The following is a 20,830-nucleotide window of genomic DNA, read 5'->3' on the forward strand; positions in this document are numbered from 1 at the left end:
CTGGCGCAGCCCTCCAGAGTGTCTCCCTGCAAGACCTCCAGAGCTCCCAGGGGCATATGTGGTTTATTCCTTCTCACTTCTTTCTGCAGCAGGAGATGAGGCAGGCTCCCTTCCCACAAAGGCTTATTTCTTTTATTTGTTTTCTTTCCTTTTCTCCCACTCCCCCCAAGTTAAGTGATAAATTTTCCTCTTCTGAATAATTTTTCTTCCCTAGACTATGCATCATTTGTATCCTTTACGGAGCTGTTTACAGCATCTGTGTTGGAAAGCTAAGTATAGTTTTTCTCATCTAATTAAGGAGGAAATCGACACAGAGAACATAAGTTTTTCGTTTCTGGGGATGCAGAGTCACAGACAGCACTGAAATTACAAGGTTTACCAGCCCTGTCTGTTGGGTTATGCTTCCTCCTACTGGTGTTATTTTCTACCCTATATTAAAAAACTGGGCTTAATTATGGTTTTGTTCAATTGCAGTATGTTTCCACAACCTAGTTTTGCCTCTACTAATCACAAAGTCTACAGTAATTTCACTGGCTGAGATGAAAATATATACCCTGGTGGTTATGACTTATCACTCAAATGACAGTAAGAGAGTGGAAGTGGCAGTCGAATTATATTGCAGATGGCTTGCAGTTGGAAGAATACAGACCATGTATAAAAGGGATTGTTTACATTGTTGAAATTTCAAATTTGTGCAGAAAGAAATTGGGTAAAAACAAAAGCTCCCTGGGGGGGTAATGCTCACTGTAGCATATTCTGTTTTCTGGGAAATGTCTGTGTAGCACCATAAAACAAACACCTATCTCCCTAGTTTGAGTGACTATTCATAACCAGAAGGCAATGGCCCCAGTGCAGCTGCAGTCAGGAAGGTAAGTGGGATGTGGTCCAGTCCACTTTGAGAGCTTATGAGAAAGCCCACATCTTGGTGAATGTAGGTCAGTTATTCAATTTGAGGAGATAAGGTAAAATGTACTGAGGTAAAGGGTCGGGGGCCTGGCTCTTTTAGCAGTTCGGATCTGTGTATCCACTCTATCTTCTTCCTGCCTTTGCATGTGTTGAAGTTCCCTGCCCACCAGTGTGCATCTGTTCGCCTGGCCTTTGGATGAGACAGAGGTAGCCAGGAAGAAAGGGTCAGGATGCCGCATGAAGTCAGAAAGGAAGGAGCTTGGATAGTGATACATTTAGCTAATTATTTTCCTTTGGACAGACATAAGAATTAGAGCAAAAGATAGTCTGGATACTTTCAGTTTGCTGTGGCCACGCTGTTACTCACCACACCCTGGGAGCCTTCAGTTGCGCTGGCCCTTTGTAGCCTGGCCCTGACTGAGCTCACATTTAAACCTCAGCATCTTTTTGTAGGTTATTCTTTTTCACACTCACACACACACACACACACACACACACGCAATTTCACATGACCAGTTAGGATCTGTTTAGATTCACATAGGTGAAACAGTGATAAGAACTATAAATTAAAAGTGTGTTTGTTCATAAAACAAGGAAAACACAATAGTATTGGTGTTGAAGAATATGAAGTGAGTTTTTCTTAAAATTTCTCTATCCACCTGCGTTATCCTCTCAGAAACCTTGCTAGAATTACAGGTAATATATGAAGAGAATCAGTTCTAATCATAGTAATAAGGAATGATTCTTTTATAGAGAAGTTAACATTACAATGTTTTCTTGATCAAAATTGTTTAATCAGTACTAGTTCAGTAATATTATAAAAAAGCAGAGGTAAATTGATGAATTGCTTTCCAGGCCAGGTTTTTTCAAAAAGAACCGTGTTAAAGTTATTTAGGGCAAGATTTGGAGCCTGAGTGTCTTTTACTATAGTCCATACAGCCTTCTCTGTGTGAGGGTATACCTGAAATTTGTGCACCTATGATTTGTTTATTTACTTATTTATTTATTTATTTATTGTGGGGGCTGCGTTGGGTCTTCGCTGCTGCATGCGAGCTTTCTCTAGTTGCAGCGAGTAGGGGCTACTCTTAATTGTGGTGCATGGGCTTCTCATTGTGGTGGCTTTTCTCGTTGCGGAGCACGGGCTTCTAGGCGTGTGGGCTTCAGTAGTGCAGCATGCGGGCTCAGTAGTTGTGGCTCGCGGGCTTAGTTGCTCCACGGCATGTGGGATCTTCCCAAACCAGGGATCAAACCCTTGTCCCCTGCATTGACAGGCAGATTCTTAACCACTGCGTCACCAGGGAAGTTCCTGTTTCTTTAATTAAAAGAGAGTGTATTAAAAGATCACAGTCAGATAGCAGTGAAGTTCTGTGTGTTTTTTAATTTGTGTAGAGAACTAAGAAGTTGTAACTTCAGAATGTGAGTTTAAAAGTTAGTTTAAAAAGAGACACTTCTGAAATTTCCTTGACAGGCTTCTGTTTTGAAATCCATGCTAGTTACCAGTATAAATATTTTTATATTATTTCTTCTTTATTAGAAAGGAATGGATTTGTTTTGTGACTGTGCTCCCAATCCCAGCAGGGCTACCTAGTGAGAGCTACCTGCGAGCAGTTTGTGGGACCCGAATGAGCTGTGATGACTGGCTTCTTTGTTGCAGATATGTTTGCTGTTTCTCCACTGGGAAGTCCAATGTCTCCGCATTCTCTGTCCTCGGACCCTTCTTCCTCGAGGGATTCCTCTCCCAGCCGAGATTCCTCAGGAGCTTCTGCCAGTGCGCACCAGCCCGTCGTGATCCACAGTTCAGGGAAGAACTATGGTTTCACCATCCGAGCCATCCGGGTGTATGTGGGAGACAGCGACATTTACACAGTGCATCATATCGTTTGGGTAAGACCGACAGTCTCTCTTTCTGGTTAGTTTTTGTTCCCAGCCAAACTGGAGAATAAATATGTCAGCTGAGGCGTAGTTAACAGCAAATGATTTTTTCTGTTAAGCTGGCATTTGGGACCTGTTTCATACTTTTGCCCTTTATCTATGTGGTGGGATTGAATTTAGCAAAAGTTAATTCTTTCTCGTAATTCTGTTAGTCTTCATATCTGATTATCCAGTCTGCATACCAAGCTGGTAGAAATAGTCAAAGATAGTCCTGTTTTTATCCTTCTTTCATTCTTCTTTTCTTAGTTTTTTTCCCTGGCCTTCCTTTTTTTTTTTTTTTTTTTTTTAAGTACTTTCTCAGATCACCTGAAATTGTTTAAGGAACCATAGGAATTACCCTATTTTAGGATGATGACAGAAAAAGAATAGCAAACCATGTCTTACTGGTTTCCTCTTAGGGGCTCAGGATCATGTGCTGATTAACTCAGAACACTGAGCCACAAGAAACAGGAGGTGTCAGGGTTGTCATTTGTTTGCTTACTAATATATACTCTCCTCTTGGACTTTAGAACGTAGAAGAAGGAAGTCCAGCTTGCCAGGCAGGACTGAAGGCTGGGGATCTGATCACACACGTCAATGGAGAGCCAGTGCATGGACTCGTCCACACAGAAGTTATAGAGCTCCTGCTAAAGGTACTATCTTTTTGATGTCACGGCCATCCAGATGAAGGAGGTAGCCAGAAAGAACTAGTACCAAGAGTTCTTTACTCAAGGTCTAGAGTTCTTCTATATGGCACATCCATACACACTCAGTCTCGTCGCTGAGAGAATATTCGGTAGTCTGTTTAATGTAAAGGCAAAAATAACATGAATTTTTTGGTTTTATATCATGAAATACACGTTCGTATATCTGCACAGTCACTTCTTAATTTAATTTTGCTTCTTATCTTAAATTACAAATAGAGTTCTCTTTGTTTATGTACCGCACATAGTAAAATCTGTTTGGAAATCGTCCATCCTAAAGGCGATTTTCTTCAGTAAATTTTATTCTATATAGCAGAAGACAAAGTAGTATTAAACTGTGAGGTCAGATCTGAAGGTTGAGTCTGAGAGTTGGGTTTCCTTTTGAAAGGTAGAACTGTGAATATATAACATACACTATAAATGATAGAAATAGGTGGTAATGGAAGAAGGGATTCTAGCGATCATTAGGCCTTTTCCCATTCATACGTACAAATGAATTTGAATGTAGATCAGTTTCTACTTGGAATGTAAGCTGATTCAAGCCAATGGAGTACGAAGATCACAAGAAGCATGAGTATGATAGAGAGAGACAGTCTATACTGATCCTCTCATTTCTTTTGGGTTATTTCCTCTGCCACCTGCTGACTACAGAATATAAAGTTATAGCTCCAGATATGGATCTGGTTAAAACAAAGATAAATTTGAGTTTGATTTTAAGTTTTTTCAAGGAAAGAAGACTATCTGTGATCAAAAATACGGTCTTTAATTGTAGGATTATTTTACAAGTCAACAGATGTTTACGGATGACCTCTTGCTGTCTGAGCACTGGGAGGGGCTGGGCTATAAGGGGCTATTAGAGAGGCGTGAGCCATGACCTCAGATAACCTGCAACCTATTGAGAGGCACAACATAAACACATATGTGTCATTTAAACAAGGTACATTCAGACTGTTTCTAGAGCACTCGCTCTGAGGCAGGTACCATGGTAGATGTTGGCAACATAGGAATTCAGGTATGGTCCTTGCCCTCGAGGACTATGGGAGATATAGAAGAGGTATGCAAGCAGATAAAGTTCAACTTGATTAGCCAGGGCCATAGCAGGGGGAGGAATCCCGTACTTTTGGAGAGAAGATTCTGTGAATGAGGAGAGTCATCACAGAGAAGTGACACTGAACTGGAACTTGAAAGAAAATTAGGATTTGGAAGCTAGTGCAGCTAGGTGGGTGTACAAAGCCTTTGAAAAGTAAGTGCAGTTAAATGACTTTTCTTCTTCCTTCTCTCATCCCCCAGCCAACACAAGTGTATTCTTCAAATGATTCAGTGTGTGGCCTAGGTTCCAGGAAGAGTAATAGCATGCATATTCAAAGGTCCATTGTGAAGTGGCAGATTGTAGGAAAGTTATTGCTGTTGATCAGTTCACAGCATTAATGAAACTTTGGTCTTGGCCTCAGGCCCCATTGGAGTTGAGGCCGGGCTTTGCTATCCTCCATACCTACAGGTGGTTCCCCTAACTCTAGTCAACTTTCTCACAAATGCATACTATACTATTGGGCTCCCTGATGGCTTCGTCACTGGCAGACCATCAGGGTAGTAGCTGTATTTTGGTATTCTCAGATGCTTTTTACACGATGTTTTATACTTGCAAACTACTTCACAAAATCTCATGGCATCCTTAGAAAAAGGTGGAAGAGCCATTACATAGGGCTGTATGTATATTTAGAGATACATGTGCAATACTTATTTATCTTTCGGATTGTGAACCTAATCAGCGTATTGCGTGTTTCATGGCTGCAGCTTTGGTCTCACTTACCCTCACAACTTCAAAATGAGCCTGCTATGGAAGCACTAACTTACATGCACAAGGAAATAGAAAGTCACGGTCATCCGGTTCAGTTCCCCAGAGCTCTGTGAATCCCTGTAAATGTGCTCCTTCAGCGTCGCCTTAAACCTCTCCTGCCACAAGGAGTTAATCACCTCCATCCAGCTTGCAAGTAGCTTGTTAAAAAAGAACTTTGTCAAAGCACTGAAATCTCTCTCCAGCCACTGTAGTGAAGGGTGGAGGCCACATGGACCCAGTCATATCCCCTGCTCACATAATTACCTGCCCAGTGTAGCCTCCCTAATCCAGAAAACTCTGTTCAACCAGGTTGCTTTCTTAGGACAGCATTAGTTTAAATCCCCAATCGTAAGAGAAGCCCTAAAATATCACCAGCCCCTGCCTCAAAATTTCCTTTCCCTGAACTCTGGAGAACCTCTGGAAACTAAAATGGGGACCATCAAATAGCATCATTATTACCATCTTCGCATATTAGCTGGGCCCCCAAAATGTGCAAAAGTGTGCGAGGTACCGAAGAGTCACACAACAAATGACACATATGAATAATAGGTAATCGAGAGCCTTTACATGAATAAACTCAGGTAATCCTCATACCTTGCGCATAGGTGCTATAAATATAAATGTCCCCATTTTACAGATAAAGAAATTAAAGCAGGGAGAAGTTAGCAAAGCAGCCAAGGTTATCTGCTAGGAAAGAGCAGAAGAGGATTTGCATCTCAGCAATGCAGCTCCAGAGCCTGTGCTTTCAACCAGCATACCACTGTGCTCTGTACATGAAGTCTTCTGATTGCCAGTAACTTACAGTCCAGCGTTCACAGGGGAAACAGTGGCAATACTAGGCTATAATCAGAGTGTCAGACAAAAGGAACAAACTGTAAATATGGCCCAAGTTCTAAAGGAGAGAGAGCTTTCCACCAGGGTGGGCAGGGGTGAAGAGTTGGGGGTTTTCTGTGCAGGGCTGTGAAGGATGGGTGGACATTTAGCGTATGGGAAGGGAGTGCAGGACTTTCTAGGCAAAATAAAGAAGATGCTTAAAACCACAAGGACAGGAAGCTCAGAGTGCTTGAGGTGCATGAGTAAACCAGTGTGGCTGGAGCCTGAGTTCATAGCATCTGGGATGAAGTGTGCAAGATGGCTGGGGCTGGATCATGGAGGGTTGAGTCAGGGCAAGGACGCACGTATGCAGGAAGAGTGCTGTTCCCCATGTGCGTCTCGCAGAGAAAGAAATGTAAAAACAGTCTAGCTCAGTGAAGTACCCAAGGCCAACTGATAAACTAATGTGGAGTCAGACTGAGAGAAGAGACTGGATAGCCTGACTTCTGCTTTTGTATTCAGTTCAGCCAGCTTAAAATAATTTCCCTCCCACCGTGCACTAATCACACAAGTAGTTTAAAGTAAAACTTAACTAATAGAACATTTAACAGTCTTCTGGCCCCATTTCGTTGTTGTTATTTTTTAAAACAGTGCCGCAGAATTTCCCTAATAAGAGACTGCTTCTTCTTCAAAATAATTTGTTGAGGTCAGTGGACCCAGTAAAACACAGTGTGCCGAGTTCTGGCAGCACTTGCTATAGCCGATGGATCCACCAGACGGCAGGCTTCACAATTCTCACCTATTCTCCATAAAATTAGAATATTTTTCAGTCATTTACTTACCATTTTTGTAATCATTAACGTTTCCAACCAAATGTTTGCACTCTGCATTTTTTGTGTCTGTATTTCCCCTTAGGGGAGTTATCTCTTTGTGTATTTCCATAAGTCAAGTGAACTGTCGTCTGGAACAGCCATATGTAGAAACAAAAAAAGAAAACTGGGTTTGGTTTTGTAGTGGAAAGGGACTTTTGTACAGAACTTAATGACGTGCTCTGATTCAGCAAACCCTGGTCATAACTTTTCTGGTGAGGAATGTTCAGCATTTATATTATATTTTTTTCATATAATGTTGATGATATTTTAATATTTTTTAAATTTTTTCTTGACAATCTGATACATTGATCACTCCTTATACGGATCCAGTGCCTCGTTCCCTCACCACCACTCATTAAGTACAAGCTGTTTATTTATTTTCGATCATTTCTATTCCTTTAGAGAACGATTTGTTCATGTCTTACATCCAATTTTGTATCAGAAAGTCTTAGTATTATTGATTTTAGAGTTCTTTATATATTTAAGAACATATAATCCCATACTTAATGTCAAATTGTAAACAAACAAAAAAGCACTCTGCTGGGAGCAAGAGGTGGAAGGGATCAGGGCGTGCCCTGCCCATGAGGAGTGGGCAGTGTGCGGTGAGGGGCGGGAGAGCCAGGTTTGGGCTCTCCCACTGGGCTCTGTGACCTTGGGAAAAAAGAATCTCAGTGTCTCTGAATCTGTTTTCCTCACCTCTAGTCGAAGAATAATAACCCCTTCCTACCTCATAGGGTTTAAAAAAAAAAACAAAAAACCCTCATGACTTGGTTGTGAAAATAAAGTAAGAGAATATATGTGAAAAGTGCTTTAATATTCACAATGTGCTTTTAAAATGCTCAGTGGCATTGTGAGCCTCTTACAGGTAAAGATATAAAAGTCAGTGCTGAATTGTGTTAGAAGGGGTGGAAGTGGATTCAAGCTTAGATGGCTCATGGGCTCTAGCAGCCCCAGTGATCACTGTGGCTCTGTGTCCACTCTGTATATGATGTAGAAAAGGACGGAAGGAACTTCAATGAAAGATGAACTCCCATAATGTTTGTTGCCCCTTTCCTTCCCCTAAGACATGCAGGAAAAACTAAAACTTTAGCCTGGCCTCACTCAGTTAGCCTGGCCTCACTCAATTGGTAAAGAGAAAATCCCATACCAAACAACCTTCAATGGTAGGCCTTTCATACTTAAAAGTTGCATTTTCAGTTTAAAGAGTAAATTGAATGTCAGTCTCTACTATCAGGTTAAGGTTTATTTTTAAAGTTTTGGCATTTGCATATAAAACACGTAATTTATTCTTTCAGAATGAAGAAAATTTTTTTCTCTTGTTCAAGTTCAAATCTCATTTCCCTAAAATATTTGTTTACAATTTTTTTTGTTTGTTTACAATTTGACATTAAGTATGGGATTATATGTTCTTAAATATATAAAGAACTCTAAAATCAATAATACTAAGACTTTCTGATACAAAATTGGATGTAAGACATGAACAAATCGTTCTCTAAAGAAATAGAAATGATCGAAAATAAATGAGTCAAAGTCCAGCTTTGTTAATAGCCAAAGAACAAAGGTTAAAACTTGATAAATAACTTTTTCCTGTAAAATCGGTAATCTGTTTAATGTTAATACTCAGTTCTGACAAGCCCGTTCTAAGGCTGCTGCTCGTGCGCTGCTGGCAAGAGCATGGGGTGACATAACCCTTCTGGAAATTAGTGTATCACCAGGCACCAACAGTCGCTAGAAGTCCACCTAGACCCTTTGCTACGTGTATTGGGTCTAATTAGGTAATCTAAGGGAAATGTCAGAGGCTCGGACAGCGATTTAGAGGTAAAGGTATTTATTTCAACCCTTACAAGAATTGCGAAATAGAAAACAATAGCTGTAGGGAAATAGTTAAATTATGATTCACCCATCTCATGGAATATTTTTAAATAGCCAGTAAAAATCACGTTCTTAAGGAATATTCAATGACGAAGGGCAAGTTTTTCAAAGTTAGGAAATGTGAAGTGAACAAAAAACATAAAACTAAATATGAGATTAATTAAGATTTAAATTATTTATCAAGTGTGTCTATATATATACATACTTTATACATGCCTGATAAGAGACCAGCAGGAAATATACAGAAATGTTACTGACGTTAGCTGGGTGGTAGGCCCCTCAATGATTTTTTTTTTATATATATATATGCTTTACTCTTTTCTTCTTATAATGGCACATATTACTTCCCAAGTTGGGAGGGGAGGTGGATGTTGATATTAAAACAATCTCTGTTTTTTCAGTCCCCAGCCCCCATGATACTCAACTCCCCATCTCTTAATACCACTTAGAGCTGAGTTGCTAGGCACCTTCCAGGCATAGGCCTTTTAAAAGACCCTTCTCCGTATGCTTCTTGTCTTTTTAAGGTAATCCGGGCCATCTGTGACTCCGAAAGGACATGTTTGTCTCCCGGTTATTAAGAAATTCAAGAAGAGGTCATTGATACGGGAGTGAAGGGGGAGGGTCCTGCCCACTTGCCCAGGGTACACCTCAGCCTGCCCTCTGACTCTGCTCTCAAATCCATCCCCAGGGCCTGCCCAGCCGGCCCCTGTCCCAGGTTCAAGTGGAAGGGCACAGAAACCCACCAGGAATGACCTCACCTGGCAAAACAGAGGCTGTTTCATACCTGCTGGCATAAACTTTCCAGCTCTGCATGCTGACAGGTTTTCTGGTGGTAGAAAAGGAACCTTTAAAAATAATTTAAAATAGAAGTCTCATTCAGTTTTGCTGCTTTATGATTTTTTTTATGATTTCTAGAGAGCCCCTGGGCATCTTTATACTTAATACGTATGGATGAGGATAACTGTTATTTATATAGTCCTTTCCATGTGTCACCTTCAGTGCTAAAGGCTTTATAGACTCTATCGCCTTGATCTTCAGACGAGCCCTATGAGATAGGTGTGACTCTCCTGTTAGATGGAAAGCAAGTGCTCAGGTCACAGGCTCAGATTTGAACTCAGCTCTGTGGAGTTCCAGATCCCACCCTCTTAAGGAAACCTCACAGTTTTTTTCCACCGAGTTTGTCAGGACTTCACTGCTCGAAGGGTCATTGACACATGGAAGCCTTTTGTATGTCCGTCCCTATGGATCTTTCTTTGCCTTTGGCTCTCCTATCTCTGTTCTGGTCTTGTTTCATCACAGCATTTCGCTTTAATACCACATCATTTTTTTATAGAGTGGAAATAAGGTGTCGATCACGACCACCCCATTTGAAAACACATCAATCAAAACGGGACCAGCCAGGAGAAACAGCTATAAGAGCAGGATGGTGAGGCGGAGCAAGAAATCTAAGAAGAAGGAAAGTCTAGAAAGGTGAGTTTAGAGCCGCCCCCTTCATGGGTTTGGTGCATTCCCACACTGAGGGAAATTTACTCCTTACTTAATTTAAATGCTTGCATATGAGAAGGATCTATTTCTCTGTGAGAAATGTGGCCCCGTGGTTCACATGTATTTATACATTAGAGTTTATATTCCTTCGTAACAGCATTATTTTTCATAGTGAAAAGACTTACGTAGTTACACTGTAGAAGAATTTATATTGCTTCTTCTCATGTGTGAGAACCATGAAAAGCCCTTTGCCTTTTCTTAAGCCTCTAGACTTCATTTCAGTTGAGTTGGATTTGAGGAACTGAAACTTCAGGCAGTTTTTAGCATTATATCTATATTTAATAATGTCCTTTACATTATCTAGAAACAAACAGTTGCTATTTTTTAATGCCAGATATTTGAAGATAACTAGATCTTTAAAACATCCAAATAAGCCTAGAAATAAAAGGGCTTTGTTTTACTGACTGAAAGCCTAACTTGGCTACACGTTTGCACTGTGAGAGGTACCGTGAGTACCATTTTGTGCCTCGTGCAGGCACTGGCAAGGTGTGTGTGTGTGTGTTTCTGGTGAGGATATTTCTTGCCAGGCAGTTGTCTAGATGTGCTCCCTGCACGATGCCACAGCAGCCCTACTTTATACCCACTTGGATTTGGTGTGTTGGATCACATTATGAGGATTTTTGATGATAGAGAAGAAAAATAAGCAAATGAAAAAGGAATGATTATTGACTCCAGGAAAGACAAAGTTATACAAGGAAGGAAAATAGAATTATGGCCAAGCTGTGAACAGTATTTATCATGTAAAATAAAGAAAACACCAGCCTTTTTTTTCTAACCAAAAATTTTGGCTTAGCTATACTAGGAGGAACAGAAACAGGGAAGTGTTTTCAGTTAGAAGGTGGAAACGGTTGTATAAGAGCTTAATTCTCATTTTTTGTGGTAGGAAATCAACGGATAATTTCTAAAATCGAAAAACGAAAAAAACAGGATAAGCACATTTCATAATAATATGCAGACAAATAGGAGAAGAAACAGCTAAAAGACTAGAAAGTGGTTTCTCTGGGGATTGGGAAAAAGGCAGAGCAGGGAGTTGCTATTTTTCATTACAGACTATTTGACTTTTTAACCCAAGTACATGTATTACTGTGATTAAAATTACACACACACACACACACACACACACATACACATTCTGAGATCCTCCTTTTTTTTTTAATGTGAGCTTTATATTTTAATTGTGGTTTAGGTCATATAGAACACACTTGCTTCAAGGGGTAGCAGAGTGTAAACTACCTGGAGGTGAAGGAACTCTGTAAGCCACCTGCACTTCGAAGCCACCTGAAGCTGTGCTTTTAGCTTTCAGATGTGCTCGTTGGTCACTAACTACACATTTGCTTGTGCTGCAGCGTGGTGTCTCCTGCCCTGCTGATGTGATAAGCTTCATTTCACCTTGCTCGGTTTTTCTATGTAAATGTACAGCGTGCACAGTCATTAGGAATATTCAAGAGCTCACAATGGAATAAGCACAGCAAACAGCCCCTCAGAGATAAAGCCTCTACCCAGTGTATCACCATCAAAGAATTCTGTATCCAAGATGATGATTTTTCTTCCAGGGATTTACTTTGTATTATCTCTTAATTAATTAAATTGTGTCAGTGTGTTTGGGGCTATGTACTCAGAAGCTTTCAGGCAAAAAACTGTGTCCTCAGAAACCTGACATGTAAATAAATGAATGTATATTTATTATATATTTTTCCTATTTTCACAACTCTTCTTAAAGTGCTTGAAATTAAGAGAAGAGAGCTTCCATTGTGTATTATCAAAAGCTCTTCCTTTCTAAGTCATAAAAAAGTTCTGAATATAAAAGTGGGATCCTTCTCTTTAAAAGCACCTGCCATCATCCTATCACCGTCTCTGGCACAGAGGCGTGTACTGAATGCACTGGTGCTATGGGGTAGGAGGAGTGGTTCTGAATGTAGAATCTGATCAGTTTTCTCCTGTTTTCACTCTAGGAGAAGATCCCTTTTCAAAAAACTAGCCAAGCAGCCTTCTCCTTTACTCCACACCAGCCGAAGTTTCTCCTGCTTGAACAGATCCCTGTCATCAGGGGAGAGCCTCCCGGGGTCCCCCACTCACAGCTTGTCTCCCCGATCTCCTACTCCCAGCTACCGCTCCACCCCCGACTTCCCATCCGGTGAGTGAGTCTCCTTGCCTCTCAAGAGTTGAGGGGTCACCATCTGAGATCCTGGAAGAGAGGCTTATTCCTGCTTAAGGAAAGAAGGTTGAGGATGTAATTGACAGAGAACGGGATTTATAGGAAGGTCAGAAGATACAGCTGTTCGGTCCATTAAAAAAGACAGGAAGTACAGGGTTAACCCTTGGTGTGGGGAGGTTTATCTGAAAAGCACTTATTCACTAGACGTAGATGCTGAGACAATTTGCTGACCTTTACCTGACCTTATCTAAAACAGCTAGGTCTGGAAGCATGGAAAGAAAAGGGAAAGTGGCCGTTGCTCACAGCATCCTGTTTTCCACCCACAGGTACTAACTCCTCCCAGAGCAGCTCCCCAAGCTCTAGTGCCCCCAACTCCCCAGCGGGGTCAGGACACATCCGGCCCAGCACTCTCCACGGTCTGGCCCCCAAACTCAGCGGGCAGCGATACCGGTCAGGAAGACGTAAGTCAGCGGGCAGCATCCCGCTCTCCCCGCTGGCCCGGACGCCCTCTCCAACTCCACAGCCCCCCTCCCCTCAGCGGTCACCGTCCCCTCTGTTGGGACATTCACTTGGCAACTCCAAGATCTCTCAAGCCTTTCCCAGCAAAATGCACTCCCCCCCGACCATCGTCAGACACATCGTGAGGCCCAAGAGCGCAGAGCCCCCGCGGTCCCCGCTGCTCAAGCGCGTACAGTCGGAGGAGAAGCTCTCTCCCTCCTACGGCAGTGACAAGAAGCACCTGTGCTCCCGCAAGCACAGCCTGGAGGTCACCCAGGAGGAGGTGCAGCGGGAGCAGTCCCAGCGGGAGGTGACCTTGCAGAGCCTGGAGGAGAACGTGTGCGACGCGCCTGCCCTCAGCCGGGCCAGGCCCGTGGAGCAAGGCTGCCTGAAACGCCCTGTGTCCCGGAAGCTGGGCCGACAGGAGGCTGTGGACGAGCTGGACCGAGAGAAGCTGAAGGCCAAGGTGGTGGTGAAGAAACCCGACGGGCTCCCGGAGAAACAGGAATCCCGCCAGAAACCCCATGGACTTGGCAATGATGTGGAAAACCTCTCTGCTTTTAGGCTAGAAGAGAGAGAGAAGAAAATCTATCCAAAGGCTTCGGAAAGATCAAATCATTTTGAAAACAAAGCAGCCGTGCAGGAGGCCCAGGCCCTGGGCAGCCTGCTGAAAGATGCTCTCCACAATCAGGCCAGTGTGCGGGCCAGCGAGGCCGTCACCGCGGAGGGGGCGGCAGCTCCCGGGAACCACAGCCAGGGCACCAGTGACCTCAAACGAGCCTCGGCTCACAGCACCCTCCAAGACGGTCTCTGTCACGCCACCCACAGGGCCACCTCCGGGAAGGGTGACTACACAGAGAAGGCCCCGCAGGCCAAGGAGGGTCCCCGGTGTGAGAAGTTAGACAGCAAGCTGGCCAACATCGATTACCTCCGAAAGAAGATGTCCCTTGAAGACAAAGATGATGGCCTCTGCCCTGTGCTCAAGCCCAAGATGACACCTGGTGCCCAGGAGTGCCTGCCGGGGAACGCGGGCCGACCGGCCGGAGGGCAGCAGGAGGCCCAGCCGGCCTCCGAGAGCCGCGCGCCATTCATCAGTGGCCACGTGGCTCAGCTCAGCACCGTCTCCTTTGTCCCTCTCAAGGCCCTTTCTGGCCGGGTGGACAGCGGAGCGGAGAAGCCGGGCTTGGCTGCTCCAGAGTCAGCTGTCCGGAAAAGCCCCTCCGAGTATAAGCTGGAAGGGAGGTCTGTGTCATGCCTGAAGCCCATTGAGGGCACTTTGGACATTGCTCTTCTGTCTGGACCGCAGGCCTCCAAGACGGAGCTGCCTTCACCAGAGCCTGCCCAGAGCCCCAGCCCAGGCAGTGACGTAGGGCCCCCGGTGCCACAGGCTCCCGCCGGCAGCATGGGGAGGAAGGGTGAAACTGCGGGTCAGAGGGAGTCCTCCCCTGCCAGCTTCAAAGTGAACAAATCCTACCTGCTCGAGCCTCGGTTCCCACCACCCAGCCGGGGTCTGCAGGGCTCACCGGCGGCATCCCTGCCTGACGCAGAGCTGAAGCTGGACAGGAAGATTTCCCACGCAGCCAGGACCCCAGCGACCATCGTGGAAAGCCATCCCCAGCGTGGAGAGGGCAGCCCCAGCCAACAGCAAGACCACAGCCCCGATGTTAGGCTCCTTCCCCTCCTGGGGCAGAGCCTCCAAGGTGCTGACCCGTCTAGATTGCACAGCCTGCTCCCACCTGAAGGTGCCCCCTTGAGGGAGAAGCCGAGCGGGAGGGAGTCGTCCGAAAGGGTCCCTTCCACAGCCAGAAGTGAGCGGTTGGCTTTGAGGTCCGACATCCGCAGAGACCCCTCCAAGGAGCTGTATCCACTAGAAGCTGCTAAAACCAGTGACAACTCCAAAACCCTCCACGCTGTGGGGAGGACCCGCCCAGATGTCTCCACCCAGACCCAGGCCTTGGAGAAAGCATGCGGGCCTTGTGGGAGAGCAAACCTCAAAGACGGCCGAGATGAGGTGAGGCCACTGGCCAGAGAAGACCCCTCTTTGCACTCTGCAGCGGCTCCTTGTGAGAGGGAGCTGGGCAAGGGAAGGAGTGGCCCGGAATCTAAGCCGGCATCCACTCCTGCCAGGTGGTCTCTGGAGCCACGCGGGACAGAGAGTGGGAAGAGTGAAAAGCTCTCCAGTTTCCGATCTATGCAGAAAGATGGTCCCAAGGAACCAGAAAGGAAAGAACAGCCCCTGCAGAAGCATCTCACCGGTAGCTCTCAGCCCCTACCCACCACCAAAGAGCTCCCTGGCCTGGCCGCTCAGCAGCATTACATTCAACAAAGCTACCCTGCTGGCTCTCTGCCTGGGAGCAAGCCCTGCGCTACAGACTCAAGCCTGGGCCTCCAGGACCCTCCCAAGCCCGCTGCTGTGCTCTGTGAAAGCAGCAGCCGCAAGCCCAGGTCTGGCCCCGACACAGACCCTCCAAAGTCTAAGCACCCAGACCGGCCCCTCTCCTCCCAGAAGCTGAGCATTGAGGCTGCAGTGGGCAAACAGCCTGGTGCTCAGCCCCCCGGCAAAGAGGGGAAGGGCAGCAGTAAGGGTGTGTCAGAGGAGTTCCCTGCCCTCCCAGGTCCCCAGAACACAGCCCGCGATGTGATTGGCCAGGGAGCAAGTGGGCCCTCAGTCCCCCTACACACGGAATGGGGTCCTCTAGACACCAAGCTGAGACCCACCAGCAGTGGGCATCCCCCAGAGGCGCTGGAGAAGCCCGCACATCCACCACGGCAAGGACCCCCAGGGGTCAGTGAGTCGGTGGACCAGAAACTTCCCACTGTTGGGGAAAGGCAAAACCCATCTCCAAAGGCCCCCAAACCATCCACTGTGAAAGATTATCCCCCTCTGTGCAAACAGACAGACAGGAGCCTGAGTCCGCTGGCTGCCAGCGCTGACGCCGGGAAGTCTGAAGGCAAGAAATGCACCGAAGCACTTTACTCGCCTGTGGACAGCGGGAAGCAGGGGGCCAGCCTTTCCCCGGTGCAAGGTGAGGCTGGGCCCAAGGGCACGGAGAGGCCGGCAGCAGCCGCCAGGAAGGGCTGGCCAGAGGCCAAGGGGAAAGGGCCCGGTTCCCAGAAGCCACTGACGGAGGCGGACAAGCCCAGCGGCATGAAACGGTCGCCCTCGGCCACAGCGCAGAGCTCTTTCCGCTGCGCTACCCTCCCCGAGAAGTCTCTGAGCTACTCCTCTGGCTTTCCCGAGGCCAGATCAGTAGCTCCAGAGACTTCTACAACCTGCAGCGACATCTTCTCTGCCAAGGCCAGCAGGGCCACGGCTGAGCCCCCAGCCTCCAGCAGCAGGGACCACCGGAAGCCCCTGCCTGGGGGCGATGGCAGAACCCAAATGACAAAGAGCGACTCCTTGCCATCCTTCCGCAGCTCAGCCATCACTCTGGAGTCCTATCACCCCAACCCAGGCGTGGGGGAGGGCGCCAGCCACCGGGACAGGGCCCTCTCAGGAACAGCCACCGCGGGAGAAACCAAAGGGAAAGAGCCAGCCCCTGCCCAGCCAGCTCAGACTAGGAAGCAGAATGTGGGCCGAGAGGTGACCAAGCCGTTCCCCGCTCCCAGCACGGAGCGCCCCATCGCCCTTCCTTCTGAGAAGGACTCCGGGGTGCGACAGAGGCGCGGGAAAGAGAGTTTGCGCGGCAGCCCACACAAAAAGGCCTTGTGATGGGGCAGGCCCCCGGCGGGACTGGGGGACCCAGCCTGCATGTGTAACTGCATCTTGACTACCTTGGAAACCAGCACTGTGGGAACCCCCCCAGGCAGAGCCTGGAGCCTCACCGAAGAAGGGGGAGAGAAGAGACAGGAAAAGAAGGGACCTTCTTCCAAATGCCTTCCCAATTGGAACCGGTAAATTGTTACCAGATAGTGTTTGTACAAAAAAATAAAAATAAAAAAACAAAAAATCTTTTTGGTTGAGGTTGAGGGTTGTTGAGGAAAGAGATTTTCTCTGTAAATACCTAGCAATGTGTTTGGTTTGGGATATAGAGTCGATACTTTGCTGCTGATGGCGTCATTTACTACAACTTTTTTTTTAAATAAGATTTTTGCTCTACCATTGATCATAATGCAGTAATGAAGCAAAATGGTTAAACCTGGGTATATGTAAAAGTATAGATACACCCATATTCGTGTATATACACATCCACCCACGTGTTTTGGTCTGTGGTTGAAAAGAATATTTCAAGGCTACATTTTTCTACGTTAAAACATTCTAAGTCGAGTTGAAGGTGAAAGAAAGCCCAAAATACACTACAGATTGTAAGCTTTCATGTGTATTTTTAACCAGTGATTTTGATAGTACTGTATCTGGCTGCCTATACTTCCAGATCTAAAGAACTGCTCGAATCACTGCATTTGGAATCCTCCTCCATCAGAAATGGCCACAACAGGTGGAGCTAGCCATTCTCATTTCATGCTCATCCTAATAGCCATTGTGATGCTGGGCCCAGCTGTCTGAAAGGCCAGTTGTCCTTGTGTGTGGGTGTGTATGTCGACTCCTCACCATAGGTAGAGCGGGGGCGATAGACACATGTCGACTTTATTTCTGTTCTTTTGCTTTCCCTTTCTGTTCTCTCGCTTCTCCTTTTCATGCTCTTAAACTCAGGCCTTTATGCTATGAGTCACTAGTCTAAGAAGCACACATTTTATAGTAGTTCTGCACCAGGCCTGCTGTTGAACATAAAGGAAAGTTGCTGGCCGCACACAAATCTGCTAGTACTTAGGTTGAGTAATAAGCATCAGGCATTGGAAGAGGTTTTAAGTTTGCTTTTTTGAGGAAAAGTCGGGGGACGGGGTGGGGTTGTGGATTTTGGCATCATAGCATATATTTTAAGGAATAATCAGGACATCAGATACATTTTAATACATAGCTGGGGCCTTATGTTGTAGATGAAGCTTGCTGTTTTTAGCAAGTTCCTGGGTTTCACATTCATTTCTGATGCATCAAGTAGCTCCATACATTTCATAACATGATCTCTTTATTTGTATGCAAAAAAAATACTGTATTAATAAAGAGCAGCATTTTTGTAACAAAAAGACTTGTTGGAGCTATTTGGTGCTTGAATGTGACTGTCCTTTTTACTTTTGCTAAGCCTTATTTAAATTTTGTATACCATGGAATATGTAGAATTTGTCCAATCATTTTAGTGCTGAGGGGGTCTTTCTGTTTGTTTTTTGTTGCAGTTTTCCTTCCTGGTGGATTGTTTTATATTGTAAGACAGCACTTGCTGACATAAGTACTAAGGCACTAAGAGAAAATACACACAGATAAGTATTTATAAGATGCTTGGGATCCGTAGCAGGATTTTTTGTTTTGTAAGAGAAAAAAAAAAAAAAAATCACCAAGAAATACTAATCCAGCACCCAACCCCCCTCGGGGATGTCTTAGTATCTTCAGGCTATAAAATTGTTCACCTAAGCACAGCTTCATCTTACAGCCCTGTGGATTATAAATCATTCAGTGAGGCTGTAAACTCCGCTCCAAAAACAAAGGCGTAACTTAAACTGCTCGGTTGTCCTTCATTGTAAAATGAGTTGGCAATGGCAAAAAAAAAAGAAAAAAGTCTCCTCCTTGCTCCGAATTTTTTTCCCATGAGGTTTTAGCCATTCCCCATCACTATGTTGTGAATTGTAGAAGAAACAAATACGTTGAAAGATCTTGAATGGGTTTCAAAAATGGTCTCAACATTTATAATTCATACGTGCATTTGGTGGTTGTCGTAACCCGATCCTTCTGCAACCAGACATCTAGACAGGCCTATCGGGGAGGTAGTTTATGGTTTACAGCCTTTGCTTTTTAACTGTCCACTTTCCTTTAAAGCACAACTAGCTGCTTGTTTACAAATGATATTTTTTAATGTATATTTTGTATAGTGTATTATCATTTTTGCCAAATATGTTTTTGCATTTTGGATGGCTACAGAGTACCTAAGGTTGCATTCATGTAATACCTGTTTGTTGTTGTAAACCTCTCCAGTCAGCTGGTAGGAATTCTCCTGTGTTCTATTTGGTCGGTCTCCTGTGATTGTAAGATGTGTTCCTCGGTAGTATTCCCAGCTGTAGATTTACCAGCTTAAAAGTTTGTTAGGATCTGTGCAATAAAGTGTTTGCAGTCTTATTTTCTCTAAGAAATTCCCTATGGATGTCATAATTGTTGTATATTGAACAAATATTTATACTTATGCAGTTGCATAACATTGAAATAAAAATTTAGCATGAAAAGATCATGACTATTAAGTTTTTTCCCATATACACACATACATAGCATCTCTAAAACATAACTGAATGTAACTCTCTCTTATGGAAAGGATGGTTTTCTGCAGATTCCTTTTGGTGAGTGGAATGGTTTGCTAATTTTTTTTAACCCACATGAACATGTTCCTTTCTTTGAGATTAAGTCTTCCTTTAACTCCTTCCCATGTTTTCTACCAACCGTCTTCCTTTCCTGCAGAACTTACCAACTTTCACATCATGCTCACCATCTTCCCTAGTGTCTCAGGAAGAAGTGTCCTTTCTCCATGACTCCACCTACTTCAATTCTCCCCAAACCTTGCTCCATCAATTACCATTGTGTTCTCTCATCTTTCTTTTCCTCCCATCCTGTCTCCTCCCTCATAATTAAAAAGCATTAAGACCATCAGGAAGGAAGGAAGCAACCTAACATTTATTGTCTGCCTTCTATATGTGTACCCTTAGTACTGGGCAAGATGCTTTTTATCTGCTGTCTTATTTGAGCCCCAACACAAGCCTTAGACCAGATGGTGGTGGCATCCCCATTTTACTGATGAGCAAATAGGCCCAGACAGGCTATGTGACTTACTTAACATATACCCTGTAAAGAGAGCTTGGATTAGAGCGTGGATTTTTCTGGTTCTAAAGCGCTTGACCTTTCTAAACATTACCAGGTATCATGCAATTGAATTCAAGACCCAGGGCCCTCTGTGAATGATCTAAGCCATCTCATTTTCTAAGTTTACGTGCAAAACAATCATATGGTGCAAAATTACAAACCTGATGATTGGCGGGAAACCATGAGCCAAGCAAGCTAATCGTTCTCTGTGTTAGGGCTCCTTTATTAGTCCTAATTAATTACTAATTAATCAGTAGGCAATTTCCCTTCTAGATTTTTGGTTCACAACACAAATGTTACATGAAAAAGTGTAGCTCTGTTAACTGCGGAAATTTGCTTACTTCAGTATAGGCCAGACATTAAGGAATTCAGTGGTAGGGCAGTTCACTCAATTTAATTTCCTTCCTACCAGTATGTTTTTAACACTTTCCACAAAGTCATCATTTTGTGTTATTCCTTTCTTCCTACCTCCTACCCCAGTTCGTATTGTATGCGTCTCATATATCTAGGAAAGCTGGAAATGACCACAGCTTTGTTTTTTTTTTTTTAAAGGAAATGCACATTTTTATTTATTTATTTGTTTATTTATGGCTGTGTTGGGTCTTCGTTTCTGTGCGAGGGCTTTCTCTAGTTGCGGCAAGTGGGGGCCACTCTTCATCACGGTGCGCGGGCCGCTCACTATCGCGGCCTCTCTTGTTGCGGAGCACGGGCTCCAGACGCGCAGGCTCAGTAATTGTGGCTCACGGGCCTAGTTGCTCCGCGGCATGTGGGATCTTCCCAGACCAGGGCTCGAACCCGTGTCCCCTGCATTGGCAGGCAGAT

The 20,830-nt window shown here is 44.7% G+C and overlaps 1 protein-coding gene across 7 annotated transcripts in view; it reads left to right on the plus strand.

Annotated features, from left to right (window-relative positions):
• Positions 1 to 19,319, plus strand: part of MAST4 (microtubule associated serine/threonine kinase family member 4) — a 563,146-nt gene extending 543,827 nt beyond the window's left edge. For all 7 annotated transcript variants that reach the window (XM_061189315.1, XM_061189320.1, XM_061189316.1 and 4 more), the window contains 5 exons: positions 2,561 to 2,790; positions 3,348 to 3,470; positions 10,249 to 10,385; positions 12,413 to 12,594; positions 12,942 to 19,319. In XM_061189315.1, coding sequence (XP_061045298.1) covers positions 2,561 to 2,790; positions 3,348 to 3,470; positions 10,249 to 10,385; positions 12,413 to 12,594; positions 12,942 to 16,825 — 4,556 coding nt within the window. In that variant the 3' untranslated portion in view covers positions 16,826 to 19,319. The remainder of the gene's footprint in view (positions 1 to 2,560; positions 2,791 to 3,347; positions 3,471 to 10,248; positions 10,386 to 12,412; positions 12,595 to 12,941) is intronic.
• Positions 19,320 to 20,830: the final 1,511 nt, after the last annotated feature.

The sequence above is a fragment of the Eubalaena glacialis genome, chromosome 4 (assembly GCF_028564815.1).
Source record: "Eubalaena glacialis isolate mEubGla1 chromosome 4, mEubGla1.1.hap2.+ XY, whole genome shotgun sequence".
In the NCBI taxonomy this organism is placed as follows: domain Eukaryota; kingdom Metazoa; phylum Chordata; class Mammalia; order Artiodactyla; family Balaenidae; genus Eubalaena; species Eubalaena glacialis.